A 27,455-nucleotide genomic window follows, 5' to 3' on the forward strand; every position below is an offset into this window, starting at 1 on the left:
CATTATATTTTTCCTATTTTCTCCTAATTACCCCAAAAAAATGCTTGCCATTGAAGAAAACTTGAACAATGCAGAGAAGGATAAAAGAGGAGGTAAGAAAAAAACACTTTGCTGGAACATTCTATTTTGCCTCACAAAGCATGTACCCGTAGGGTGAGTTTCTTTCCAGTCTTCTCGACATGCCTATTATTGTTGAATGGTAGTGATTAGCACCCCGACAAAAATGCTGGGCTCTGTAATTTTTTTTTTCAATGTAACATGTAAGTTAAAACATGACAATGGAGGCACAATAGCTCATTTTGTAAGTGTTGTGTAAATTATTCAGTCATTGCAATGTGGCCTCACATAACCTTGTTTCTTCTGTGTGTGTGCCTGATAGAGAGCGAGACAGACAAGGAAAGAGAGACACAAGCAGAGAGAGACTGTAACAGAGAATCCTGTAATCAGGATGAAAAGAAAGGAAAGTTCTGGTCAGGCAGCGCTGGCCTGTGCTTGGCACATTTCGCCCCTGGACGTGGCTAGGAGCTGAGCCTCAGGAGATGACAGCAGAGCAGAGAATGAGGTTATGGGAGGCAAAGCATTAACCACTGACAGGAGGACAGGGAAGCGAGCTGAGCCTAGACCCACAGTGGTCATCTAGGGACTCATGGGAAACAGGCAGTTCTCCCAGGAGCTCTACTCACCTGTCACGCCCACGGTGGACACGGGGCCCACGCGCCGCCCCTCGTGCAGCCCATACAGGTTCATCTTGTACTTGCGCCCCGGCTCCAGGCCCTCCACGGCCACCTCACGCTCCTCTCCCCCAACGCGCACCACCTGGGGTCGTCCTTCCCTGTCCTTGTACTGGATGCTGAAGGAGTCAAAGTGTCCCTGGGGCACGGTCCACGACAGGCTCAGGGAGTCCGGGGATGACCCAGTCACCGTCAGCTCCCCCAGGACTGGCTCCTCGGAGGGCACTGGGGCCTCTGTGCTGGGCTCTGTTGGGGTGGGGGTCTCATCCACCTCTGTGGATTCTGAGGGTGTCTCCTCTTCGGCAGCTGAGAAGGGGAGACATGGAGGTGAGGCATGGTGCCTGGGAGGGGTTCTGGGGGCTAGGGGACCAAGAGGGGTGCCATAGCTTCTACTGGGGCCCAAGGCCCCTTCAAAGAAAACCATCCTTGGGGCTGGGTGAGCTGGGCTGAAAGTAGACAGACAAAACCTCATTCAAGGCAGCTGTGGGGACCTCAACACAGCCATGTGCCCACAACCCGCCTGCCCAGCAGGGGGCAGAGCTGAGCCCACAGGGTTGAGCAGAGGGGTCAGGGCTTCAGCCACTACAGAGCCAGGATCACTGCCTAGTCCTTGGCCCCCGCCAGGGGCTCAACCTTCCCTCATTCTCCCAGGTCACCCTGGGGCTACAGCACCCACTCACCCTGGCCCTGGGCTGGCACCCACTCATCCCTGCCCTGGGCTATGTTGCCCACTCACCAGTCACCCCCACCGCTGACACAGGCCCTGTGCGCTGGCCGCTGTGGAAGCCGTACAGGTTCACCTTGTACTTGTGGTCTGGCTCCAGGCCTGACAGGGTCACCTCATCCTCATGGCCTGGCACCCGCACCACCTTGGGCTGCCCATCTCCATTCTTGTATTGGACCAGGAAGTGGTCAAAGTGCCCCTCGGGGACTGTCCAGGAGAGGCTCAGGGAGTCGGGGGTGGCGTCTGTCACAGTCAGCTGCCCCAGGCGTGGCTTGGTGGGGGGTTCGGGGGTTGAGGTCGGGGGTTCAGTCAAGGCTGATGTTGTTCTTTCGTCTTCTCTGGGGGCTGTATCAAGGGACAGAGAGAATGAGTGAGTGTGCATGTCAGGGTCCTTCCAGCTCCTGAGATTCTAATACACACCTTGTTGAATGCCAGTGGCCCTGGGGTGAAGATGTCACTGCCCTGGTTTAGAGGTTTGGTCAACAGAGAGGCGAAGTCACTATGGGATCAGGACCCCATGAGACCAGGACGTGCACAGCCCCTCAGTGGTTATTGGGCCTACGGACACTAAGGCTGGGCCCCATCAGACCCACAGCAGGTTCTCCATAGGCACACCCACACGGGACAGGAATCCCATCAGCTCTGCACCCCTGGCTATAATGCACTTTCTCGAACATGTTTAGAAACCGATTTGGATCACATGGCAGAGGGCAAAAAGCCCATGCCCATGCAGGGCAGCTGTGCATTTGAGGCATTTGGGGCCGTGTGGCCCCAGGGTTGCCAGCTCTTTGGCTATTTGTGAAGTCACTTGCTATGCTGTCATTGATTTCTTAGTTTTTTTGTGTGTTGTACACAGGGTGTTATTCTGCTTCGGCAGCTGAGCTACACAATACCATGTTTCTTTTTGGAAAGTGGCTTCAAACCTCTGGGGTGACAGCTCACTGAAAGCCTCAGAAAACTGCCATGGGAGGCATCAATGAAAGGAGAGCACCCAGTCGGGCTGTGGGATGCTCAATGTTCAATAGCTGCTCAATGGGAAGTATCCATAGCAACTGGACTGGGTGTTATTTTAACATGCAAGGAATCAGTCACCAGGGGTGCCTGGGGAACACGGACATCTTTCCCCAGAGAAAACAAGGATAATTAGGAGGAACTGGCTCAGGGGATTTCAGAACCTTCCTCAGCGTGGGGGAAGTTTCCGATAGCCATTCATTGGGTGTGTGAGCCCGGACACACTTACGTCTTGGCCTTCAGGACAGGTGTGGGAGGCACAGAGGGGGCGAGGGGTTCACATGGCGTCACACAGCTAGCTGTTGGATTCAGGCTCCAATCAACCCACAGGTCCCAATTTCAAGGACCTGAGCACCATGTGTGCATGTGCATGGGAGACACCAAGGTTTGGTGTGAGCAGGAACAGGTGTGTCAGGGGCACCAGGGATCAGCCTGAGGAAGTGGGATGAAGATGTCTGAATCCTGAATACAAGCAAAGGACACCGTACCCAGCACCAGCGCCCACTCACCAGTCACCCCCACCGCTGACAAAGGCCCTGTGCGCTGGCCGCTGTGGAAGCCGTACAGGTTCACCTTGTACTTGTGGTCTGGCTCCAGGCCCGACAGGGTCACCTCGTCCTCATGGCCTGGCACCCGCACCACCTTGGGCTGCCCATCTCCGTTCTTGTATTGGACCAGGAAGTGGTCAAAGTGCCCCTCGGGGACTGTCCAGGAGAGGCTCAGGGAGTCGGGGGTGGTGTCTGTCACAGTCAGCTGCCCCAGGTGTGGCTTGGGGAGGGGGACAGCAGGAGGCTCCTCTTCAGGGGCTGTGGAGATACAAGCAGAGTCCTTCCTGTCGCTGGCAGGAGCAGCGGAGGTCCCAGCATCCTGGGACTCAAGTCAGCAGCGGGCCGATTCTGGGCTCCACTTCAGGTCTGTTTCCAGTAGTGATCCTCCAAGGCGTGCTGTGGCTCCCTCACCATCCCTCAAACCTGCTGGGCAGCCTGCTGCCTCAGTCTTCCTACTTCTCATCCTTCTCCCTGAGCATTCTTCCCTCTGACATCTGCGTGGCTGATGCCTCACCTCACGTGAGCTGCCCTGACAAAAAGAACGCTTCAGTTCTCTGAGTTGCAGCACATTGGGATCTGATTCCAGCAGCAAAATGCAAGACATCAATAATGAGAAAACAAGGGACTGTGGCACTAACTTCTCTCAGTGATCCTAATGAATATTTGCTTGTTTTTAAGGTATGGTGATTGCAGTACAGATAACTTAAAAAGCATTCTTAAGAATAATTATCTTAAAAAGAAAAACACTGGGGCTGCACGCTGGTATATTATGTTAAACCTCCACCTGTGGTGCCGGCATCCCATATGAGTACCTGTTCAAATTCCAGCTGTTCCACTTCCAATCCAGCTCCCTGCTAATGCATCTGGGAAAGCAGCAGAGGATGGCTCAAGTCCTTGGACCGCCTGCACCCACATGAGAGAGCCAGATGAAACACATGCCTCCTGGCTTTGGACCAGCCCAGCTCTGGCTGTTGAGGCCACTTGGAGGAGTGAACCAGCCACAGGACACCTCTCTCTCTCTTTCTTTTTCCCTTCCTCCCTGTGTCTTTCCTTATCTCTATGTTACTCTGCCTCCCAACTAAAAATATTATAATTTTAAAAAAGAGATACTTAAATATTAATAAAATACAGGATTCTGAAAGATACTTAAAATATTGCTGAACAGTAATATCTAGGCAGTGGAACACTACGGACAACACGGAGCAATGAAGTGGAAGACATTGGACATAGTAGGTAAATTGATGCTTGGAACCGGTGTCCTATATCAAGCACCTGGTTTGAGCCCCAGCTATTCTGCTTCTGCTCTGTTTGCTAAGGCGTAGTCTGAGCAGCAGATGATGGCTCAAGTACTTGACTCCCTATTACCCACATGAGAGACTTGAACTGATTTCCAGGCTCTGGTTTAGACCTGCCCCAGCCAGAGCTTTTGTAGGCAAATGTGGATTGGACCAGTAGTTGGAGGATATCTGCGTCTCCCTGCCTTTCATTCTTCACAAACAGCAACAACAACAACAAAAACAGTGAAGTCCTGCTAATGCTGCAACACAAGTAACCCTCAATGCTGCAACACGAGTAACCTTCAGCGAGTTTCTGCTCTGGGAAAGAAGCCAGACAGCAAACAGCACATGGTGTATACCTGCTGGAGTGTGAACATGAGAAGAGGGCATGGCTTTAAACACAGAATTAGGTCTGTGAAGGCTGGGGTGGGGAACTGTTTTGCACTATTTAGGGTGATGGAAAATTCCTAAAGTTATTTAATAAACATGTGTTTGTTGGATTAACTAATATCTCAGAGACTGGGTCCCAATCCCATTAAAAGAGGGCTCTCTGTGTTTCCCAGGACAAGCAGAGTAACACGAAAAGTGAGTGAGCCCTCAGCTCAGAGATGCAGGCATAGGGCTTGTCCCATGTGCCTCAAGACTCCATGGGATTTCTCTCCCTCCCCCAGGCCACTTGTCCTGTGGAGTGAGTGGGAGGCTGGCTTGGAGGTTTGCAATGCTAGGGTTCAGAGTTTCCAGGGAAGCAGACACTAGAGGCTCCATGTTCTTGAGGTCAAATCCAAAAGGTGCCTCAGCACCACTCACCTGTCACGCCCACGGTGGACACGGGGCCCACGCGCCGCCCCTCGTGCAGCCCATACAGGTTCATCTTGTACTTGCGCCCCGGCTCCAGGCCCTCCACGGCCACCTCACGCTCCTCTCCCCCAACGCGCACCACCTGGGGTCGTCCTTCCCTGTCCTTGTACTGGATGCTGAAGGAGTCAAAGTGTCCCTGGGGCACGGTCCACGACAGGCTCAGGGAGTCCGGGGATGACCCAGTCACCGTCAGCTCCCCCAGGACTGGCTCCTCGGAGGGCACTGGGGCCTCTGTGCTGGGTTCTGTTGGGGTGGGTGTCTCCTCTTCGGCAGCTGAGAAGGGGAGACATGGAGGTGAGGCAGGACTCCTGGGAGAGGTCCTGGGGTCTAGGGGACCAGGAAGGAACTTGTTCTCAGGGCTGGTTATGCTGGGCTGACAGTAGAAAGACATGGCCCCACTCAGCGCAGCTGTGGGGATCCCTGGGTGGCCCCAATACAGCCATGTGCCCACAGCCCTCCTTCCTAGAGGGGAAGGAATGGAGCAGAGGGGTCAGGGCTTCAGCCACTACAGGGCCAGGATCTCTGACCAGTCCTTGGCCCCTGCCTGGGGTTCAACCTTCCCTCACCCTCCCAGGCCTGCTTTTGGCTGTGGTACACACACTCACCCTGCCTTGGGTCTGCGGCACGCAATCATTCCTCCATGGGGCTAAGGTACCCACTCAACCCTGCCCTGCGGCTGTGGCACCCACTCACCCTGGCCCTGGGCTGAGGTACCCACTCACCCCAGCCGAGGGCTATGGTGCCCACTCACCAGTCACCCCCACCGCTGACACAGGCCCTGTGCGCTGGCCGCTGTGGAAGCCGTACAGGTTCACCTTGTACTTGTGGTCTGGCTCCAGGCCCGACAGGGTCACCTCATCCTCATGGCCTGGCACCCGCACCACCTTGGGCTGCCCATCTCCATTCCTGTACTGGACCAGGTAGTGGTCAAAGTGCCCCTCGGGGACTGTCCAGGCGAGGCTCAGGGAGTCGGGGGTGGTGTCTGTCACAGTCAGCTGCCCCAGGCGTGGCTTGGTGGGGGGCTCAGGGGTTGTAGTGGTAGGTTCTAAAGGCTGATCCTCCTCCTCCTGTGCGACTGGACCAAGACATGGAGAAAGAAAGGACTTGAAAGGTCAGTTGGCCTGGGCGACCTTGCTCCCCCTGACCCAGACTCTGCCCAGCTGAAATGAAGCTGACAGCATTCCCTGGCTGACCTGTATGGGCCTCGATGCGGCCAAGACCCACGCGCTGCCCATCCCAGTATCCGTACAGGGTCACCAGGTATCTGTGACCAGATTCCAGGCCAGTCAGGGTAACGTCGCCTTGGTCACCCCCTACAGTGGCCACGTTGAGCTGCCCGTCTTCATCTGTGTACTGCACTTCGAATGAGTCACATTCTCCTTCGATCATTGACCATGAGAGCCGCAGGCCGTGCTGAGTGGCCTCCTCCACTTTCAGCTCGCCAAGGCGGGGCTCTGGGGCTGGAGGCTGTGTGGCCTTGATCTCACCTTCAGGTTCTTCCCTGGGGGCTGGTTCAGAGAAAATCTGGGGTGAGACCAGGGGGCTGTTTGCTCACTGCACCAGGACTCTTAGGAGGAGCCAAGGAGGTGAAGGCCAGTGGTCAGCATCAGAGGACCCACTTATACCCCTGGATGAGTTTCCAAAGCTTTCTGCTCAGTGTAAGAAGCCAAAGACAAGAGGCTGCATAAAAGGGGACTTCAGAGACTCCATAGGAAATGGAATCAAAAGATAAGGTGCAAGAAATTCTGAGATCCATGAGTAGCTTTTTCCTAAGATGCATTTCCATGGACTTTGGAAAGAACACTCATGTCGTAGGATTACGTCACAGGGAATGCAAGAACACACACCTAGAACCAAGCAAATAAGGACTGGGGCGGGACAGGGTTTGCTTTATAGGCTGTGGCCGGGAGTCATGACACACATATCAGCCAGACTGCAGGAATTATTCTCTTTCAGGATGACTTGTGATGCACCTAAGTAAAGCCTCCATAAAGCAGATCCCTCCGCACCCAGCAAAGATGGGAAGAAGCTCCAAAACCAGATCCCACAAGCCAGGTGGAAAGGAGGTGTGGGGTGTCTGGGCCGCAGCCCCACTCACCGGTCATGGCCGTCGTGGAAATGGGCCCCACGCGCTTGCCATCATGCAGCCCATAGAGCAGCAGCTTGTACCTGCGGGCCGGCTCCAGGCCCGGGACACGGACCTCCCTGAGGCTGCCTGCCACGGGCACCACCTGAGGCTGCCCAGCTCTGTCCTTGTACTGGACCACAAAGGAGTCAAACTGGCCCTCAGGGACTGTCCATGAGAGGTCTACTGAGTCCGGGGCCACGCTGGTCACCTGCAACTCCTCCCCGAGCCGGGGTTTCGGGGTCCTCTTTGTGCCAGTCTCCTCCATGGCACGGGGGGTCTCTGATAGAAACACAGAGAGAAAGAGGCTGAGCTGATTCTGGAAGGCTGGGTGACCTCAAAGGCCAACATGGGCTGGTGACACCATATAGGGACAGGGGTCTCAGCCAGAGTGGCTGCGGTCACATGCAACCACCCGCTTCCCTAGGCCTCTGGGGAACAGAGAAGGGCCCATCAGTGGCTGACTCTCACCAGTTGTGCCATCGGTGGAGAGCGGGCCATGGCGCTTCTTGCCCACAAGGCCGTAAAGGAGGAATCTGTACTTGCGGCCAGCGTCCAGAGGGCCCACTGTGACTGAGCGTGAGTGGCCCTCCACTGGCACCACCTGGGGCCCATCCTTGTCCTTGAACTGAACCATGAAAGAGTCAAAGTGGCCTTCAGGAACTGTCCAGTGGAGGCGCAGTGAGTCCAGAGTGGGGTCCGTTATCCACAGCTCCCCAAGGCGGGGCGGGGTCGCTGGGCTGGCATCACCTGATGAGAGAAAGGGTTCTTGGGACTATCTTTATAAACGATTCCCTGACTGCTTCCCACTGTGGATGGGCACCCCTGAGGGACTTGCCCAAAGGGTTTCCATCAGTCCCTAGCTCCACATCCATTCTCCCCCACCCTCTACTATAGGCTGTTTTGCTGTCCACTGATGGGTAGGGAGAATTCTCCATCTCAGGTCACCTCTGGGGAAAGAGACTGTCTCACTTCCCATCCCAGAAGCTGTTGTCCCCTCCTACTGTCTGTCCCCTCTTACCAACCCCTTCCCACCAGCCCCTCCCTCTTGTCCCTTTACCTGTCCCCTATCTGCCCCCTCCTACTTGCCCTCCCTACCTGCTCCCCAGCCTGCCCCTCCCATTTGCCCTCCTCTTACCTGCCCCTCTTACCCGTCTTTGCCTCCACAGAGGCTGAGTCGCGTCGTTTCCCATCCCGGATACCGAAGAGCAGAAACTTGTATTTGCGGGAGGGCTCCAGGCCCGGGACCGTGACCTCCCGCTGGCCTGAGGGCACGGGCACCACCTGGGGCTGCCCAGCCCTGTCCTTGTACTGGACCACAAAGGAATCAAATTCACCCTCAGGGACTGTCCATGAGAGACCCACAGAGTCTAAAGTCACGCCTGTCACCATCAGCTCCCCCAGGTATGGCTCCACTCGGGGCTCCGTGGCCTCAGTGGTGGGGGGTGGAGGGAGGGGATCTGTAATACAGAAAGACAAGGACAAAAGCGGAACTCTTAGAGACCTCACAAACCCTCCAGGGCGCTGGAACCGAGGAGGCAGCAGCTACCACCCTATTTTCACCGACTCTGACAGCAAGACCAGTACAGTGGGGTGGTGTGGTAGCAAGTGGGAACCACAGATTTGAGTGCAGCACTGCAAGCTGTAGCAGGATTCCTGCACCCTCCACTGCTGTCACACCTGGTGGACTGCTGAAAGTGCCACCAAGTCCTGGTGCTGAAACAGCCGACACATGAGCTCAGGAATTGTAGTATTTTAGAAATACTTCAATAGCTACACCCACACCTCCATAAAACCACTCTCCTTTATAATCCTACCCGCTTAGTTTACAGATTCAAGAGCACTGCATGCATGAGTGGTGCACACAGGTCCTGAGTGCAGGAAACCACATGGGGTGGTAAGCGGGGTGACAGGGTGAAGGCTGACAGGGGGACAGGGGCTGGGAGAGGCAGCCGTGCCTGCCAGAGAGGAGATTGCGGGAACTGCATTGTGGTTTCACCCCAATAAAAAAGGGCAGCGGGGGCGTTGAGAGCAGGCCAAGTCACCGGAGGATAGTAAAGAGATAGGAGGAAAACAGCTGCTGACAGCTGGCAGAGGGGAAAGGGACTGAGGGCAGAGGAGGTTCCATCCCCTGGAGGAGTTTGGGGACACACAGGAGCCCTGTGGGCCCACGAGGGAGCAGCAGGCATCCATCCCTCAGTGAGGAAGGGTAGGCACCAGGGCTGGGCTGGGAAGGGTCTCGGGTGCGGGAGTTCTGAGTAACCAGGGCTGGGCCTCATCTTGGGCCCTTTGCTCACCTGTCATGACCACCACAGACAGGGGGCCCACGTGCTGCCCGCCGTGGACCCCATAGACGTCCATCTTGTAGGTTGTTGCTGGCTCCAGGTTGGGGACAGTGACTTTGAGTTGGTCTGCAGCCACAGGCACCACATGGGGCTGCCCATCTCTGTCCTCATACTGGACCACGAAGGAGTCAAACCGGCCCTCAGGGACCATCCATGAGAGGCCCACAGAGTTGGAGGTCACATCCGTCACTGTCAGCTCCTCGAGGCGTGGCTCCAGGGGTGGCTGTGTGACTGCAGGAGCTTCTTCTTCCTCTTGTGGGGCTGGGAAAGAGATGGTGGGGAAGAACTGTTAGGAAGGGATCCGTTTTTCCTTGGGGATAGAGATGCCTGTGACCTTTGTGACACCCATGAGTTACTTTCAAGGGAAATCTGCACTAATCAGCAACGCTCAGATGTCTGCCAGTCCTTCACCAGAGCTCGGCTAGCAGCCTGGGGCTGTCCTGCTGGGGCAGGGAAGGAGGTGTGACCTGCCACCAAGACCCTGGGAAATGACTGAAATTCCACCTGTGGGCACCTTACCCAGCCCATGAAGACCCCTCCTCTGACCCCCAGACTTGGATTGGCTCCAATTCTTCCTTGGATGCCTGAAGTATCTCTCAAACTCGAAGTACCAAATGGAGCTCCTGGACCTCCCGACACCTCATTCTTCCAGCTGCTCAGGGTCACTCTGCGGCCTCTCTCACACCCCATATCTGCCACCATGAAATGTCCTCCTGTCACTACCATCACAGCCTGCCACAGCCAGGCACCTACTGCATCGTCACGTCTCCCAGACCAGCCCTATTCCTCTTCCAAGTGTTGGGCCTACAGCAACAAGAACCTTGCCCTCCAAGTAGTCAGAGCATATCCCTACAGCGGCTTCCATCACACCAGTCGAGCCAAGGAGTAGCTGCAAGCAGGACCAGCCAGGCCCTCTGCTTCAGCACAAATGGTATCTGGGACCAAGGCAGCATTCCTTCATGGCTGAACTGCACAGGGGTCCCAAGTGGTCAAGCAGTGGAGAGGGGTTGGGGTACAAAGCCTTTTAAGAGCCACTGCAGCACAGCTAGCTCCCAACAGGTGGCACCTGCTGGCTGTGGTCTGCTGATGAAACCCCAGGCAGCAGAGGAGAGTCTGTGGAGAGAGGGTATGGTTGGAGAAGGAAGGAACGGGAGGGCCCAGGAGCTCAGGCAGGGACCAGCTCGCTGTGCCAGTGTATCCCACACCCTCTAACCTCATCAGTCCCTGCAGCATCCCCTCTGCTCAGTTCTGCCCTCCCTGATTCTCACCAGGGTGTGACACCAACCCCCATGATGGGCAACTGCTGGTGGCACAGCTCTACTGAGGACAGCTCCCACGCAGCATTTGGGGTACTCTCTCATTCACAAAGCTTCTAGCCAGCACCCACGCAGTTCTGCTCCTGGTGGGAGCACAACATGTATAGTGTGCCAGGCATAGCCTGCCTGCTCAGCGGGCTCCAGCTGTTTCGCCTTCCTGTTCCAATAGTGAACATCAATGCTCACTCCTTTCTTAAAGGGCCATTCTCTTTTTAATGGAGGGTATGTAAAATACAATGGGCATAAAGGGCAGGGAGCTGGTGCACAGCTTAACTTGTGCTTGTGATGCCACATCTAGTATGGGAGCGCCTGGTTTGAGCTGGCTATTCCACTTCAACCCAGCTTCCTGCTGAGACACACTGCAGGAGATGGCAGGTGTTCGCTCAAGTCCTTGAGTCCCTGCCACCATACAGGAGACCTGTATGAGCTCCCACTGCCTGACTTCACCCTGGCCCAGCCCTGGCTGTTATGGGCATTTGAGGAGTAGACCAGCAGATGAAAACTTTCTCTGTGACTGACTCTGTCTTTCAAATAAAACAAAAATTGCTTAAAAACTTGTACAGGGAGCTGATATTGTGGCACAGTCCGTTAAGGTGCCATGTGCAACAGCAGTAAATCCCCTATGAGTGCCTGTTGGAGTCCTAGATGCTTCTTTTCTGATCCAACTCCCTGCTAATGCACTTGGGAAAACATCAAAAACTGGCCCAAGTGTTTGAGTCCGTTACCCATGTGAGAGACCCAGATGGAGTTCCTGGATCCTGCTTTGGTTTGACCAACACTGATCATCACAACCATTTGGGGGAGTGAATCAATAGATGGAAGACTTCCTCTCTCTCTCTCCCTTTGTAACTCTGCCTTTCAAACTAATAAATAAATCTAAAAATAATACAGATTAAAAAAATACAAGGAATACTCAAAAAGTTCATGGAAAATGAATACTGTGAGAAACTACACATAGTTCTTTTTTAAATTTTGCACCCAAATAATCTTTTCATATCATTTCCACAAACCTTCTAAATCATACACATTTGTCTAAAATTGTATATATTTCTAACCATCTGGCATTAGAATGCAGAGATAATGCTTTCTGCTGGAGGATCTGAACAAAAGCAAAGTTGGTGCTCTGAACAAAAGCTAGGCAGGTGACATCATGAGCCATAACCTCTCAAAGCAGGTGCAGGGCACTTGTTCCATCCTGAAGGTGAGACAGCAGGAGTTCCAGGAGGTGCTCTGTTCAAGATGGCAAGCACAGAACCGGAGAGGTCAGGAGTGGAACTTGGCTTGCTGCTTTCCCTCGACCTCACCACCCAGCCAGCACTGACAGTCCCAGCCTTACCCGAGGGACCTCACAGGGCCCAGGCTGGCTGCCCAAGACATAGGGACAGACAGTGTCACCCTGAGGCAGATGCTGACAGCATGTTCTGGGCTATACAAAGCCTCCTCTACTGCCTTGGGCCCCAAGAAGGGCAGCTTAGCCTGGCTTTTCCTTCCTCCTCCTACCAGTGCCAAGTGAAGCAAAGCCAAAAACTCAGGGATAGAAGGTTCTGGAAGCAAAGCGAAGCAAGTCACTGCAAAACTGAGCTTCATGCAAGTGTAGAAGCAATGTTCTAGAAACCCATTTCCCCATCATGTTTTAAATCGGTTCTGCTGGAGTCAAACATGCTTCTAGAAAACATGGGTCTTTGTGTGACAGAACAGAGAGTAAAGGGGGTAAAGAGACCTGGCCAGACAGGCCAGTGGAGGCCCTGTCAGGGAGGGCAGAGTGCTGTGCTTTGGTCTTCCCTAGATGCATGTTAATGCTTACAAGAGTCCAGGGTCTCATGCATGTTCTGACCAAGTAAGAAGCCAAACTCACTAGGAGAACAAAGGACTCTGGCAACAATCCTTACTGTATATCACACCTGCTGACTCACTGAACATGCATCAGAGTTCTGTAGGCAGGTGCATTCCCATTTCACAACCAAGAAAACTGAGGCTCTGATCTTTGCAGGTCCTCCTAGGCAAGATAGAAAGCATGGTTCCACTGGACAAGGATGACAAACTGGTGACAGGGAAGCTGGGGACCAGCAGGGGAAGGGAGCCAAACAGACCCTACCTCTCACTCACCTGTCACACCCACAGTGGACACGGGGCCCATGCGCCGTCCCTCGTGCAGCCCATACAGGTTCATCTTGTACTTGCGCCCCGGCTCCAGGCCCTCCACGGCCACCTCACGCTCCTCTCCCCCAACGCGCACCACCTGGGGTCGTCCTTCCCTGTCCTTGTACTGGATGCTGAAGGAGTCAAAGTGTCCCTGGGGCACGGTCCACGACAGGCTCAGAGAGTCCGGGGATGACCCAGTCACCGTCAGCTCCCCCAGGACTGGCTCCTCGGGGGTCTCCAGGGCCTCCATGCTGGGCTCTGTCGGGGCAGGGGTCTCGTCCACAATCTCCTGAGTGGCTGGGAGAAGAGATGGGGACACAGGCTGTGAGTGAGGGGGACTTGTATGACTGATGGATCAGCAGGGACTGCGTTGTCCAACCAGGGGCCAGCATTCAGTGGAGGAATTAAAATACCACATGGGATGGTCACGTCTGACACCAAGGAGCCTGAGTTCCTGTCCTGACTCCACTTTTGATTCTAGTTTCTTACTAGCGCACATGCTGGGGAGCAGCAGCAGTGACTCAAGTACTTGGGTCTAGTCTCCTTGGGTACATAGGAGACCCGGGCAGAGCTGCAAGGTTCCTGGCTCTGACCTGACCTAGCTTCAATTCCAGTGGGCATGTGGAGGAGTAAAACAGCAGACACAAGTTCTGTTTCTTTCTTGTCATCTCCCTTTCAAATGAAATGAAAATAAGCCTTCAAGTGTGGACTTAGCATGGGTGGGAAGCAAGCAGCCAGTGGGCTGCCTAAGGGTCTATAAAGTCACTTGGCCTGGCCCTCTCCAGGACAGCTACAGGTGGCACTCAAAATTCAGCAAATCCGCAGCAGGCTGATTGTTAAGCTGAGGATGGCGTACGGCCCATGAGTGATGCTATAAATATTCAAGTGGCCCTTGACAGAAAAAGGTTCCCACCCCTGGCTTAGGGCTTGCAGGACTTGTTGGCAGGGGCTGTCAGGTCACTCATAGATGAGCAAGCGTAGACGGCCCAGAGCCGCCCTGCCTTGCTAGCAAGAGGGCCCTGGTGGGTTCCTGGGAATTGGGGTCTCTCCTCATTTCTGATGGGGGTTCGAGACAGAGGAAACCTCAGAGGTTTCTTTACCTTGAGTTCATGGCCAACACTGACCTCAAACAGGCAAATTGGGGTGAGGCTTCTTCCCTTCCTCATCCCGCTCCAATGTGTCCTCCTCCCAGGAGGACAGGACTGGCCCCTGCTGAGGCCAGGCAGCTCTCTCCCTCCCTCCCCTTGAGTCCTAAGGAATGAAATGCTAAGGCAGGGCTCCAGGCCCGGGAATCCCATCCCCTACCTTATGGGCACCGAGCCGCAGCTCTGTGCAGCTAGGTTTTTGTCAAGGCTCTGCATAGACAGACCCTCTATGACTCACACCCTGGCTCTTGGGCAGGAGACGTAAGGGACATGAGGTTGAAGACGCAAGTAATGCAACCAAGCATGGGGCCAGCAGGGGGTGAGGGGCAGAGAAAGTCTACAGGAAGGGGATCCTGTCAGGGAGAGACGGCAGGTCACTCTGAAACAGCAGGAGACTAAGGGTTAAACGTGCACGAGCTCACTAATTCTAACAATGCTGCCATTGGCTATCCCCACATGTCAGAAGGGAAAGCTGAGACACAGAGACACAGCGCTCACATGCACTGGGGCCTGTAAGCAGGTTGTGGAGAGCCAGCTGCAGAGTCTACACGCCAGGCATGGGGCCTCAAACTCTTGGCTAATAGCATGTGGGCCTTGGGAAGGGTGCCAGGCTGGGAGAGCCAAGCGGGCAGAGGAACAGGCCAGGGGTGGGGGTGGGGACAGGGTGGAGAGGGGTCTCCTGCCCCAAGTGGCCATGAAGTGGCCAGTTTGGAGCTAGGAACAGCCCTCCTCATGGTGGAAAGAGCTGGTAGCGCTTTCTGGAAACCTGAATCAGTTATCTCTGAGTAGGGTAGCACTGGTGGGAAAGTATGAGGAGCAGGTGACAGAAGCTCAGACATGACCATGCCTGACACCGGCCATGAAGAAGGCTGATACAAAACAGTGGGGTGAGGGGAGTGGGGAGGGCAGACCAGTGCAAGGGATGGTTCCAGGGCTTGGAAAGGGGAAAAATGAGACCCAGTTCCAAAGGCAGAGGAGCAGAGCCAGCTGGGCTGCAGGGGGCAGGGGAGAGGCCGAGGCCAAGACAGAATCTGAGTGAGAAAGAGAAGATGGAGCGTGGGCCAGGTCCTGCTGAGAGGACAGGACGGCAGCGGGGAGTAGAGGGGGGTTGAAGCATGCACGGTGCTGACTCACCCGTCTTGGCAACCACAGACACTGGCCCCACACGCTGCCTTCCATGCAGCCCGTAGAGGTTCATCTTATACTTTCGGTCGGGCTCCAGGCCAGCAATGGTGACCTCATTCTCGTCCCCACCGACAGGCACTGCCCGGGGCTGCCCCTGAGCATCCTTGTACTGGACCACAAAGGAGTCGAAGGGGTCCTGAGGCACGGTCCAGGACAGGTGCATGGTGGTAGGGGTCACGCCAGTCACCGTCAGCTCCCCGAGGATGGGCTGCTCAGGTGACGCAGGCCGGGAGGGCTCCTCCGTCCTCTCTGGGGCTGTAAACAAGAGGATCCAGCCAGGTGCCAAGCCTGGGACTTGGCGCCTGGGCTATGGACTAAGCGTAACTCATAGAGGTGGTTGGGAATCACTACTGAATTAGTGTGAGTGCTAACCTCTGTTAACCACAGCCAGAGTGTGACACACCTTCTGGGCCTTGGGGAGCAGCTGAGTAGTGTGGGGGAGGTTGGCTGCTCATCAGCCCAGGAGCAGGGCCAGGAGGCTGGAGCCAGCCGTCTGTCTCGCTGGGAGGCCCATCAAATGCCCAGCTAAGAGCAAAGTGTAGGTGGAATGGGGAGGGCTTCCCTGGGGAAGTGGCCGCCACTCACCAGTGGTGCCCTCTGCTGTGAGTGGGCCATAGCGCTTCTTGTTGGCCATTCCAAACAAAGCGAATCTGTACTTGTGGTCAGCGTCCAGGGGGGAGATGATGACTGAGCGCTCAGGCCCCTCTACAGGCACCACCTGGGGCCGGCCGTCCCGATCCCGGTACTGAACCATGAAGGAGTCAAACTGGCCCTCAGGGACGGTCCAGGAGAGCTGCAGCGAGTCTGGGGTGGGATCTGTCACCCACAGCTTCCCAAGGCGGGGAGCTGCTGCTCGGCTGGGATCACTGTAAGGCACTGGGAAGTAGAGAGGAGGAGGGGTGGGGATCGCAGGAGAAGTGGGTATCCACCTCCACCCCAGGGGAGCTGTGGGAGACTGTGCATGCTGAGGGGTACAGAGGGCCTGCTGGCCAGGCCATGTGCCCTGCTGAGGACTATGTCCCTCTTCCCAGAGGAAGGGCTACCCTCTCCCAGATGATGCACAGCACCATTTGTGCACATGCGGCCCTGCAAAGATAGACAGGGGCTTCTGGAAGAGGAAAGCCTGGCCAGGCCTCTGGACATTTCCAGCTAGCAAAATTTCAGTATGACCTCAGCAGCTTTCAGGCCTACCCAGCCATGGCAGGAGCAGGCATGCACATGGGGGTGCTCCACGCCCAAACCCCAGTCACTTCTCCCAAGGAGCTGTGATCCCCTGCTGACCCAGGCATCACAGCCCCTCATCGGTCATTGGCTCTACCATCCATACCCAAACACCGCCAGCTTCTCTATCCAGCCACCATCTTCTCTCTTGGCTGTGTGTTCCCAGTCCCCAGTCCAATGTTTATTCTAGTTGTAGCCATGGCCTCACCTCCACCCTCATGGGGGCCAGGAGCGACCTCGTCATTGCTAAGGCCTGCTGACGCTCCGTGGCCTTTGAATCATTTTCCCGGAATCTGAAGAGCCCAACCACACCCTCGTCCCTGGCGCCTACAATGACACGCGCCCTGTTCTGCCCCTTCCCTCCTGGCTTACCACCCCAGGGCCACCATGCAGGCTGCTTCTCTTCTGGGGGTTCCAGTGGCCCTGTCTCTTCTCCCCCAGGCCCTCTCTCTGGGCCCACGGGCTGCGGGGCAGCCCTGAGCCAGCTACCACCTTTTGTTCAGATGATCTCTCTGTACCTCTTGATGGCGTGGCTCACAGGGCAGCTGTAAGGAACATTCTGTTGTCCCTAAAGCTTCATGGAGCACGTGGCTCTTAACCCGGATTCAGCTAAGTGTCCCTCTCAGCCTGTTCCCCACCCCAGGGGCTGATCCAGAAACCCCAGGGGTCTGCCTGGGCCCTCTAGTTCTCCTTCACCTTCCACACCTGACCCAACCCCCACCACCATGCCTGCCAGCTCTTATGGCATCCTCTCCCCTGCTGGCTTCTGCAGCAGGCACAGCACTGTTTGTAAGACAAACATGAAATCATGTCACTCTCCCACTGAAAACTCCTGGAGCCCTCAGTACACAAAGCTCGAAGGTGCCCTGCTCTCCAGGAGCTGCATACAAGCAGAGCCAGGGCTGCCTACAGGCCACGCACTGTGTCTGTATCATGCTCTTCCGCCTCTCCCCTGCCCCACACTTCTGTCCCTGCAGGACGCAGCTCAGGCACCAAGGCTGACAAGGAGCCTTCCTGGGGCTCCCAAAGCACTGGGTCTCACACTGGGGGACCCATGTAACCGTGCACATGTACTGGCCACTGTTACTTACGTATCTTGCCTTCAGCCACCAAGGGGCCATGCCTCTTCTTGCCCACCAGGCCATACAGGACGAACTTGTACTTGCGGCCTGGCTCCAGGGAGGTGATGGGGACCGAGCGTTGGGGCCCCTCCACAGGAACTGCCCGGGGCCCATCCTTGTCCTTGTACTGGATCACAAAGGAGTCGAACTCGCCATCAGGGACTGTCCAGTGCAGGAGCAGTGAGTCAGAGGTCAAGCCAGTCACTGACAGCTGGCCCAGGCGCGGGATCCTTGGGGGCTCCCCAGGTTTCTCCTCCTCTGGCTCTGGGGTTCAGAGGGCACAAGCAGGGTCAACTCAGCCATGCCTAGCTTCTCAGTCTCCTTCTCCTCTACCCACCTCACTCCACCCGCAGCTCCCCTCCCCTCCAGTCGTCCCCATCTGCCCCCATTTCAGTCCCCTACAACTGAACCTCCTGGGAAGGCAGACAGCTCCCCTTCTGTTTATTCCATTCAGAAAACTTTCTTCCCTAGCCCCTCTAGTATGAGGACCTTTGGGGGCATTTCAGGAACCCCCTGGTTCTTCTTGTGAGTTTTAAAGCCCTCCATGACTGCTTTACAGCAGCCAGAGAGCCCCTAGCCCATCTGAACTGCTGTCTCTCTTGCCACCTCTCTGTAAGTTGGATCTAGAACTGTGGCACAAGGCAGCTCCTGCATCCCAGTACCATAGGCAGGAACCAAGAGTGTACAGGAGAGCCAGGGATCCCAGCCCCATCCTGCATTGGGTCTGAGAATCTCATCCAACTCCACAGTCATGATGGCTAGTACAGCCCCAGCCCATGCCCCAACGCCCAATTCCCACATGGTGCTGGCTCCCAGGAGGGGACACCAGTCTGTGGAGAAGGATTGGAGAGGTGGGTGTGAGGGTCACTACCCCCAAGATCCACGGCCTCTCTCCCTCAACCCCTGTACTCACCCATTACCTTCCCTTCCCTCACCTTCCCTGGCCTAAGACGTCTTACATCCACCTTGGCTCCAAATCCGGAACCCCCTTCTCTCTGCCCTCTCCTTTCATCTCTCCTTGGACGCCAGCCCTGTCAATCACTGGCTACTCGATCCCCTTTCCATCTTTAGTGCTGATGGCCTCGGCCCCAGCACGAGGCCCCTCCCACAACCTCAGGTTTGAGCAGAGTCCAGGACGCACCCATGATGCCTTGGTAGGTGATGGGAGCAGAGGGCTCGCCCCTGGGAGGGACCCCATGAAGTGACAGCTCGTAGGGAGATCCAGAAGGGGGCGAGGGCACCAGAGCCTGGCGTCTGTCCCCTGGCAGCAGTTCCTCATGTGCCCCTGGCCACTCGGGTACTCGTAGGTAGAGCCGGAAGTGGGTGAAGGTGTCAGGCTGGGCAGTCCAAGCCACACGCAGGCGCCCTGCCTTGTCTTTGCCCAGCACCCTCAGCTCTTCCAGCTCCTGGGGGCGCTGCTGCAGGAGGGGGCCCTGGGCTCCTTGTGTGGTCGAGGGGCCTGCAGGAGGGGGCTCATCGGTAGGCCCCAGGATGCCTGAGGGGGCAGACCCTGGGAAGGGGCAAGGTGAGAGAAGCAGGAAAACAAATTGTTAAGGTCCAGGAAGGGGACCCAGCCCTCAGTTTCTGCTCTCCAGCCTCCAGGTGCCCAGAGGCCAGCCCTGGTCTGCCCCAGGGGGCACCACTGGGACCACCCCATCTCCCACTGGGCTGACTGTTCACACAGCCACACTGACACCCACTGAGCAGACAGGCCCATGCCCAGGGCAGGCTCTAAGGGATAAAGCGTCCTCCCTTCCGCTACTAGGCTTCCCTGTCTCCAGCCCCAGGCTCACAGGACTGCCCCCTCACACACAATGTGCACCCCCTCCCCAGTGGGTGGTGTCCGGCTTCCATTAGTGCTGCAGTGAGAAGCCTGGAAGAAAGGAGGAGATTGTGTTGTTAGGGAAGGAGAACGAGAGAGACAGGTGCGGACGGAGGCAGCAGGGACAGAGGCTGGGAGGGATCTGGGGGGTGTCCGGCCAGGTGATGTTCAGACCCTATGGGAGAAAAAGAGGTCCACCACCCCTCCCAGCAGCCACCCAGTACCCTCTGCCCAAGCCTGGCCACCGTTCCTGTAGGAGAGATGGGTGGGAAGTGAGCCAGGAGGCTGGGAAAGGCAGCTCCAGCAGCAGCGGTTTCACCCCACAACCCACCACCACCACCATCACCACCACAGACACGTGTAGCTTTTCAAGGTCATTGCCAAATTGTGGGAAATGCTAACCACAGACCAGTCCTCAGCCACCCTTCTGAGGGTGAGTCAGCAGTGAGAGGCACTGGATTCTGGCCCCACCCCAAACTGCTTCACGAAGTCCACCAGGGACACCATGCTTCTGCAGCCCCCACTACGGCCAAGGTCCCTTCTTGGCCTCCTGGTACAAGTGGAGGATCCCAAAGACCACATCTCCTAGGTCTTGGGTATGCCAGGTCACTGGGGGAGGATGCTAAAAGACCAGGCTGTGTGGTGAGACTTCCCAGACCTTGGGCTGAGTGGGGCTCCTCGTGCGGTGGGGATAGGGGGTGGCAGGCTGAGGCGTGAGGCAGCGCAAGGGATTCATGGCTGCAGGCTCCAGAGGCAAATAACGACGCACGGCATGTGGTCCCCCGTGGCCGCAGCCCACGCTACCTGTGGTAGTGACGAAGGCGTAGGACTTGGAGGTCTGCCCCGCCCGCACCCCGTGAACCTCCACGTGGTAGGTGGTGCCGGGCCTGAGGTCGGGCAGGCTGACGGTCCGCGCGGTGCCTGGCACGGCCAGCTCCCCGCCGGGGCCCTCTGCCGGCGCCTGCGGCCGCCAGCGCAGCACAACGCGCTCGAACTGGCCGCGGAGCCCGTCGAGAGAGACGAGGAGCCCGCCGTCGGCGGCACTGCCCAGCACCTCGGGCTTGGGGTGGCGAGCCGCGGGCCCCCAGTCGGCGCTTTCGGACGCGGGGCCGTAGCTGCCCTGGGAGGAGTCCCGCTTCCAGGTGCCCGGGACGGGGCTGGAGGTGGGACGAGAGCGGCGGGGCGCGGACGGGGGCGCGGGGGAGCCGGCGGGCCCCGGGGTCCCCGCCAGGCGCCGCTGCAGGTACTCGTGGATGTGGCGTGCCACCGACGTGTAGGTCTGGTTGGCCCGCAGCGGGTAGCCGTGAGCCCGCAGGTGGCGCTCCAGGTCCTGCACCGTGCCGCGGAAGCGGCCCAGCTCGGCCGTCAGGTTGGCCCACGGGCGCCGCGGGGGCTGGGGTTGGAGCTCGGGCCGGGACTCCACCTCCCTCTCTTCGGTCGGCCTCGAGGGGCGCGGGGGGCGCTGGGCTGGGGCCGGCCGGGGACGGGGCTGGGGGGGCGGGGCAGGGGGGCGCACCTCCGGGTAACTGTAGTGGCCTGGTGCTGCCGGTGGGGAATGAAAAAGGGCGAGAGAGCAGGTCAGAGGCAGCACCCGGCAGACACTGCCTCCACCCTCCCACCACAGCTAGGGGCCCAACCCCAACTGTAAAGAGAACCAGAGACATGAGTGAGTGTCCCAGGAGCCCCCTGCCCCTCTCCCCTCTAGCCCACGGCTTGTTGCTGCCCTAGGAAGAAGAGAAGCCGGCTGGTGCGGTATTGTGCCTAGAGAGAAAAAGGGACGCTGGAGGAAGAGAGGGGGAGCTATGGCCGGATGAATGTCTCCCGTCACAGGAAGAGAGATCCAGCTGTTAAGAAATCTTGGAGGTTAGAGGGAAAGCACGTGGCCTTGGTCCTCACTGCTGTGTCACCTGCTGGCCTCCAAGCCCTGACTGTGAGCGTGAGGTCCCCTGTCTGGATGGATCAGAAGGCCTCCCTCCAGCCCTTGGTTCCTCCCAGGTATATGCTGCCAGACTCCCTCAGGGCTCTGCATGGACCCAGCAGGTGCCACACAGCCTGAACACTCAGAGCGAGGAATTCCTAGCCTGGAAAACCAGGGTCCTTGCCTTCCCCCTACCTGTGTTGGCCCTGACGGAAGCTGGGTAGCTGACTGCCCGGCCTCTCTCCGCGGTGACAGTCACCACATACTCCACGCCTGGCATCAGTTCTGTCAGCGTCGTCCTATCTGCTTCGGGGGGCACTTCCAGCCGCACCCTCTGGTTGCCAGCACTGACATAGGACACCACAAACCGATCCACCTCGGCCTGGGGACGCAGCCAGCTGAGATCCAGGGTGGTCGGTGTCACAGCCACTACGCGGAGGTCCACGGGGCCATCAATCACTAGCCAGGCGAGAGAGAGAGAGAGAGAGAGAGAGCAGTGAGGGGAGCTCAGGAGATGACTGTTCCTTCGGTCATCAGTTGTCCTCCCAAGAGCCCAGCCATGATACCCAGCAGTCACCAGATCCCTGCCCAGGACCCTGCCCGCACGGCTCCGGCTCTCACTGGTGGTGATGGTCTTGGAGGCAGGGGGCCCCCAGCTGGTCCCGCGGAGGGCACGGACAGTGACCTGGTACTCCTGACCCGGAGCCAATCCTCTCTGATCATAGGCTGAGGCAGAGCTGGGCACCCGTGCTGTGAACGGAGGGCTCACCCCCTCTGTCTGTGAGAGAAGAGAAGTGGATCAGGGGCTTGCTTCTCAGTCTCCCTTCTCTCATCCTGCTGCCGTCCCACACAGCGTCAACACCGGACTGTGTGGAACCTGGCCCCACCCCAGCTGGGGTGCACCGGCCAAGAGCCTTTGCCCACTGTTGCAGCAGTTCAGGTAAATGCACTCACTCAGCGCTCATGGTACCCCTGTGAGATAGGCTCCTGCCGTATTTTACAGATGAGCACACTGAGAGATGGAAGAATAAGCATCTTACACACCAAGAAAGCAGCAGGGATTTAAGCCTAGAGTCCCACTCATGGGCATGCCCTGCTCATCTGCTGGAATTCCACAGACACACATAGGGTCAGGGCGGCCCTGAACTCTGGGGTCTGACAAGGCTTTGAATCCGGCTTCTTTCAGAGCAAATGAGGTGGATGGGAGATGCCCCTTTAGGTTCCACTCCTCCTCACAGCATGGTCCTCAGCCCACCCCTCCCAGTGGCACCTGCTCCTAGCTGTATAATCTGGGGGTGACTGCAAGATGGCTTTTCTTGTTTCTCCAGCAGGCCCATAGGTTGCCCAAACTAGGTCCATCGGGCCCAGATTCCTCAGAGACATTTCCCAAATTCTGATTTCATGCCTGGCAGCAGGCAGTTCCTGCTCTAGTAGCTGCAAGAGTACTTTGAAATGTTTGAGGAAAATGAAATTGAGACATAAGCTTTTTTTTCAGTGCAAAGAACAGAAATCATGCATACTTTTTTCACCATATGCATTTTCCAGGAATGCTCTGAAGATGCCTGTTATGCATGAATATCTTTGGGGGGGGGGGGAGGATATCAAGATAAACTTTAGTCCCATTTTCCATGAAATTTCCAGTGTTCCCATGTGTGTGGCCATCTGTTCAGTTTTATGGGATTCTTGCATAAGTATCCAAGTGCTGCAAATGCCATGAGAAAATCCTCCTCCATATGTGCCTTGAAGGTGGTATGCATGTATATGCCCCCCCCCCGGGCAATCGGCTCCGGGCAGGAGGGACTGGACACTGGGGGTGCCTTCTGACAGCTCTGTGTGTGGCTGCACCGCCCAGCCAGGGCAGCCGCTGAGGACACTCTGTTCTGCTGAGCTGTGTTGGCGGCAATGGGAACACCTCCATTCAGCCAAGTAGGATTGGAAATTTCGAAAGGTACTCTCCTAAACTAAGAGGATGGCGAGCAAGTCAGCCTAGTAAATGCCAAGCGTAAAACCAGATGAGAAGGCCACGTAGATGCTTCTGGGTTGAGAAGGCAAGGAAGTCAGTCAGAGCTTCCCAGGTTGAAAGGGTTTCCTAGGTGCGTGAGAGCCTGTCCTCCCCCACTCCTCCTGACCTGTACAGCCCAGCCTCAGTGGTCTTGCATTGTCCTCAACAGCGAATCTGTGAGTCCTCAGCCTTCTCAGACCCTTACTTCCTCACATCCTCCCTCTCTCACCTCCCCTGTCTCGGTTCTGCCAATGCACAGCCCCTGGGCACTCCCTGAGGGTGTCTGAGTCTTTCCACAAGGCAAGCCTATCCCCAGAGTTCTCCACCTTGGTCCACCACTTCCTGTTTGTGTTTCCTTCTGTCACCTGGGTCCTCCTGAGAGCCATTTGGGGATGGTCCCTAGGAGTCCCACAGTCAGCCTAACTCATGCCTCACGGTGCCACCTCACTGGTTTCCAGCCAGACACTGGCATGGGCTCTACCCCTGTGGCAGAGCTTGGCTGCCTCGCCTGCTGTTCTTGGAGAATTTGAACATTATTTGCAATATGAACCTCACAACCCCAGATGGAAGACTGCACCTTGGCCTTGGATCTCACCGTAAGACAAGAGCAAAACAAAAACTTCCCTAAATCTGCAGGGTCTTGTGCCTTAAGGGACACTTGGCATCACCCTGGACTCCAGGCTGCAAAGGATGCCCAGATATGGAATACCTCATTTTCTTTTGGACTCAAGGGTTCACCTCCCTTGGTTTCGCTGTGCTTCCTCTCACAGACAAAGTGGAGCCAATATTTCACAAAGCAATAGCATCCCTTGAGTGAGTGACCCTCTGGCTTGGGGAACATCAATCACCAGAAGGTGCAGCTGGTCAGGCTGCTGCTTGGAACACCTCCTATCAGAGGGCCAGCCTGGAGGGCCAGCTCTAGTCCCAGCTGCTTTGCTTCTGACCCAGCTCCATGCTAACATACCTAGGAAACAGTGGGTAATGACCTTGGGTTCCTGGCACTAGTGTGGGAGACCCAGATGGAGTTTCTGGATCCTGCCTTCAGCCTGGACCAGCCCTGGCTGCTATGCCCATTTGGAGAGCAAGTCAGTGGATAGCAGATTCTTTCTCTTTCTTTTTCTGCTTTTCAAATAAATAAATGAGCAAAAAAATAAATCTATCATACACACACACATCACCTGGAGGGCTTGTTCTAACACAGGTTACTGGGCTTTACGCCATTTGACTCAATAGATCTGGGAGTGAAGCATGATTACCTGCATATCTTTCTTTTCTTAAAAAAATTAATTTCATCCACTTATTAGAAAGGCACAGACAGAGAGAGAAAGAGCACACACTCTTATTCACTCCCCATGGTGGCAGGGATCCAAGGACTTGAGCCTGCTGTTTCCAAGTGTGTACTTTAGCAGGAAGCTGGAATCAGGAGCAGAGCTGGAACGAGCCCAGGTACTCCCAACTCCCACCTGGGATGGACATCCCGGGCAGTGACCTAACTGCCCCTTCCACCACTCGCTTTTCTGCCAGGCTTCCTGCTGCTGCAGGACCAGTGCTACACAGACAGGGTAGGGAGGAAGACTGCTCTATGTTCAAACTAATTCCAACATCTAGGTGTGTCCTTGGCCAGAAAGAGTGGAGCTGAGGCTGGAAAAGAGTCATGCTTCCAGAAAAAGGGAGGGGTAAGGGAGGGAGCGGCTTCTAGGCCCAGGGCATCCAGCTGCCGAGGGCACTTCATGGCCGTGGAAATGGCTGAGAGCCTGGGCTGAGCAACAGGAGCAGAGCGTGGAGGGAGGCTATGACATAGGCAGAGCCGGAGTCCAGGCTGGGCATCTGGGGGCCAGTTTTGGGGGAGCCTCTTCCGCAAGTGTGACAGAAGTCTCCCTGCACAGCCTGGCAGGGACCTGAGCACAGGGGTCAACCCAGGCCTCCTGTCCCTTCCTTGGAGTTCTGAGTGACAGGAGAAGCCTGAGGCTTCAGCTGGGTCACTGCCCGCCCACCAGGACAGCACCCAAAGATCTGTGTTTGCTCAGGGCAGGAGATGACTCTGCCCTAGCTGCCTTTTATCTCCAGTGTTTATTTTAATTCTTTCCTGAAAGTTTCCTAGGCAAATTCTTTCTCCAAGTTCCACCCTCTTAAGATGAGAGCTATGTAAACAATATACACTCAGAAGACAGTGGGAGAAACACTTCAGAATGTTAGCAGTGCTTCTCTGCGGGCGAACCAGCCAAGAACTATCCACATTGCTTTGCTCTGGCTGCCAACTTCTTGTCTCGTGATTAAATTATGTTGATAGCTAAAAAAGAGAAGATTTCTAAATACAGAAAGAAAATTCAAGCTGCCTTGGCTGTGCCACCAAACAGAACAGGAAGGAGGGGACCTGTGGGGGGCTGCCCAGGGATAGGAGGTGGGGTCTCCTGAGTGGGGAGAGGCTGACAGCCAGCACCTCAGAACGGCCCTTCTGTTCCAGGGTCTTGCACGGCTACAGGTCAGACAGTTGTTTATTTGCCCGTGGTTCTGGCTGGGCTGATGGAGATGTGGGTGGCAAGACTCACCCTCCCATGGCACTTGGGTGGCAATGCAGGAAAACATAGTTGAGCAGTGGAAATATTGGGTGATGTGGGGTTGGGAGAACAACTATGTCCTAAAAAGTCCAATATGCATAAAGAAGGCCCCCGATGAGAGGTCTTAGGGCATTGTCAAGGTTGGGGTAGCCCCAAGTATCAAAAAACAAGTTGGAGGGAGACAGAGAAAGGATGCTTAGCCATGTACTGAGGACATGGCAGCGGGAGAATAAGCTCACAGATTGAAACGTATGGCAATAGCCCGGACAGCTTGGCTCAAACTGAAGAAGTTAACATTGAACAGAGTCAACAGAACACAGGTCTATATTTAGGCTAAAAAAGTGTACTGTGTATGCAGCTAAGCATTCCTGCCTGTCCTCCCTTCTTCTTTATGTATGTATGTATGTATGTATGTGTATATATGTGTGTACAGATATGTGTGTATACATACATACATGTGTATACATACATATGGGCTGAATACATGTATAAATATATATGAACTGAATATCAGTTTCATAATTAAAAGTCATGTTTAAAACAGTATTAAAGCAGTTGACAGTTTGTAGATACAAATTAACATAAGCCCACTCCGAGAAAGGTGCCAGCAAATCTAGACTCATACAGCGGGCTCTTCTATGCCCACCTAGTCCCCAGTTTGAGGGGCCCATGTAAAAAGCAGATGGTACAGGAAGGTGGAGAGTTCAGGAGGCCAAGCACCAGGGGAAGTGAAACCCAGGAATTTTCCCCAGGAGGAATGAAGACTGTGTTGGCTGAGCTCTGGAGGCAGGATTCAGGGAAAGCAAAGCAGCATTCTGGCTGCTGAGGAATGCCCAGCCAGTGCCAGCAGATGGAACACAGGAAGGTTTGGATTCAGCAACAATGGAAAGAACCTGCAACAGTGACCAGCACTGGGCTGGTTGGCCTGTCACCAGAGGCCATACACCTGTACTAGAGGCCGGCTGGAGATACTGCCGAGATTTCTGTGCTGTGTGAGACAGGGAAAGGGCACTTCAAGATCTCAACTATCCAACTAGCTGGAGCCTCCTACAGAAGGTGAGGCCCCTGGATCCCAGACTCCCCAGTCCAGCCCACCCCTGAGGCTCAGCTTCCCCCTCACCGTGGGGGTGAATTGGATTTCATAGACGTCCACAGGGCCCGGAGTCCGGGTCCACTCTGTGCGCACGGTGGTCTCCTCCAGCAGGTGCATCCTCATGTTGTCTATGGCAGGAATCTCTGCCCAGGGGAAGGGGATAGGGAAAGCTGGTTAGCTCCAAGGGACTGTTCACCCATCACAGCCCCTTTCCCCCAGGTTACACCAAGGGTCATGGCAACTTCCACTCATCCCCTTCCCCTTCGCCGGTGATGAGGGTGTCAAAAGCTGACAGAGGCCTGAACAGGGCCAA

At 56.0% G+C, this 27,455-nt stretch overlaps 1 protein-coding gene across 1 annotated transcript in view; it reads right to left on the reverse strand.

The window, feature by feature from the left end:
• TNXB (tenascin XB) overlaps window positions 1–27,455 on the reverse strand; it is a 44,431-nt gene that overhangs the window by 14,446 nt on the left and 2,530 nt on the right. The window contains exons 3-20 of the mRNA XM_040988385.1: window positions 27,170–27,285; window positions 22,111–22,267; window positions 21,685–21,948; window positions 18,891–19,259; window positions 17,720–18,013; window positions 15,993–16,283; window positions 15,357–15,662; window positions 13,042–13,374; window positions 9,572–9,880; window positions 8,417–8,734; window positions 7,746–8,024; window positions 7,248–7,556; window positions 6,343–6,657; window positions 5,901–6,224; window positions 5,099–5,422; window positions 2,976–3,272; window positions 1,468–1,800; window positions 684–1,037 (exon numbers count right to left, since the gene is read on the reverse strand). Coding sequence (XP_040844319.1) covers window positions 684–1,037; window positions 1,468–1,800; window positions 2,976–3,272; window positions 5,099–5,422; window positions 5,901–6,224; window positions 6,343–6,657; window positions 7,248–7,556; window positions 7,746–8,024; window positions 8,417–8,734; window positions 9,572–9,880; window positions 13,042–13,374; window positions 15,357–15,662; window positions 15,993–16,283; window positions 17,720–18,013; window positions 18,891–19,259; window positions 21,685–21,948; window positions 22,111–22,267; window positions 27,170–27,285 — 5,292 coding nt within the window. The remainder of the gene's footprint in view (window positions 1–683; window positions 1,038–1,467; window positions 1,801–2,975; window positions 3,273–5,098; window positions 5,423–5,900; window positions 6,225–6,342; window positions 6,658–7,247; window positions 7,557–7,745; window positions 8,025–8,416; window positions 8,735–9,571; window positions 9,881–13,041; window positions 13,375–15,356; window positions 15,663–15,992; window positions 16,284–17,719; window positions 18,014–18,890; window positions 19,260–21,684; window positions 21,949–22,110; window positions 22,268–27,169; window positions 27,286–27,455) is intronic.

This window comes from Ochotona curzoniae, unplaced genomic scaffold (assembly GCF_017591425.1).
Source record: "Ochotona curzoniae isolate NIBS_2020 unplaced genomic scaffold, NIBS_Ocur_1.0 contig_4862, whole genome shotgun sequence".
NCBI lineage: Eukaryota > Metazoa > Chordata > Mammalia > Lagomorpha > Ochotonidae > Ochotona > Ochotona curzoniae.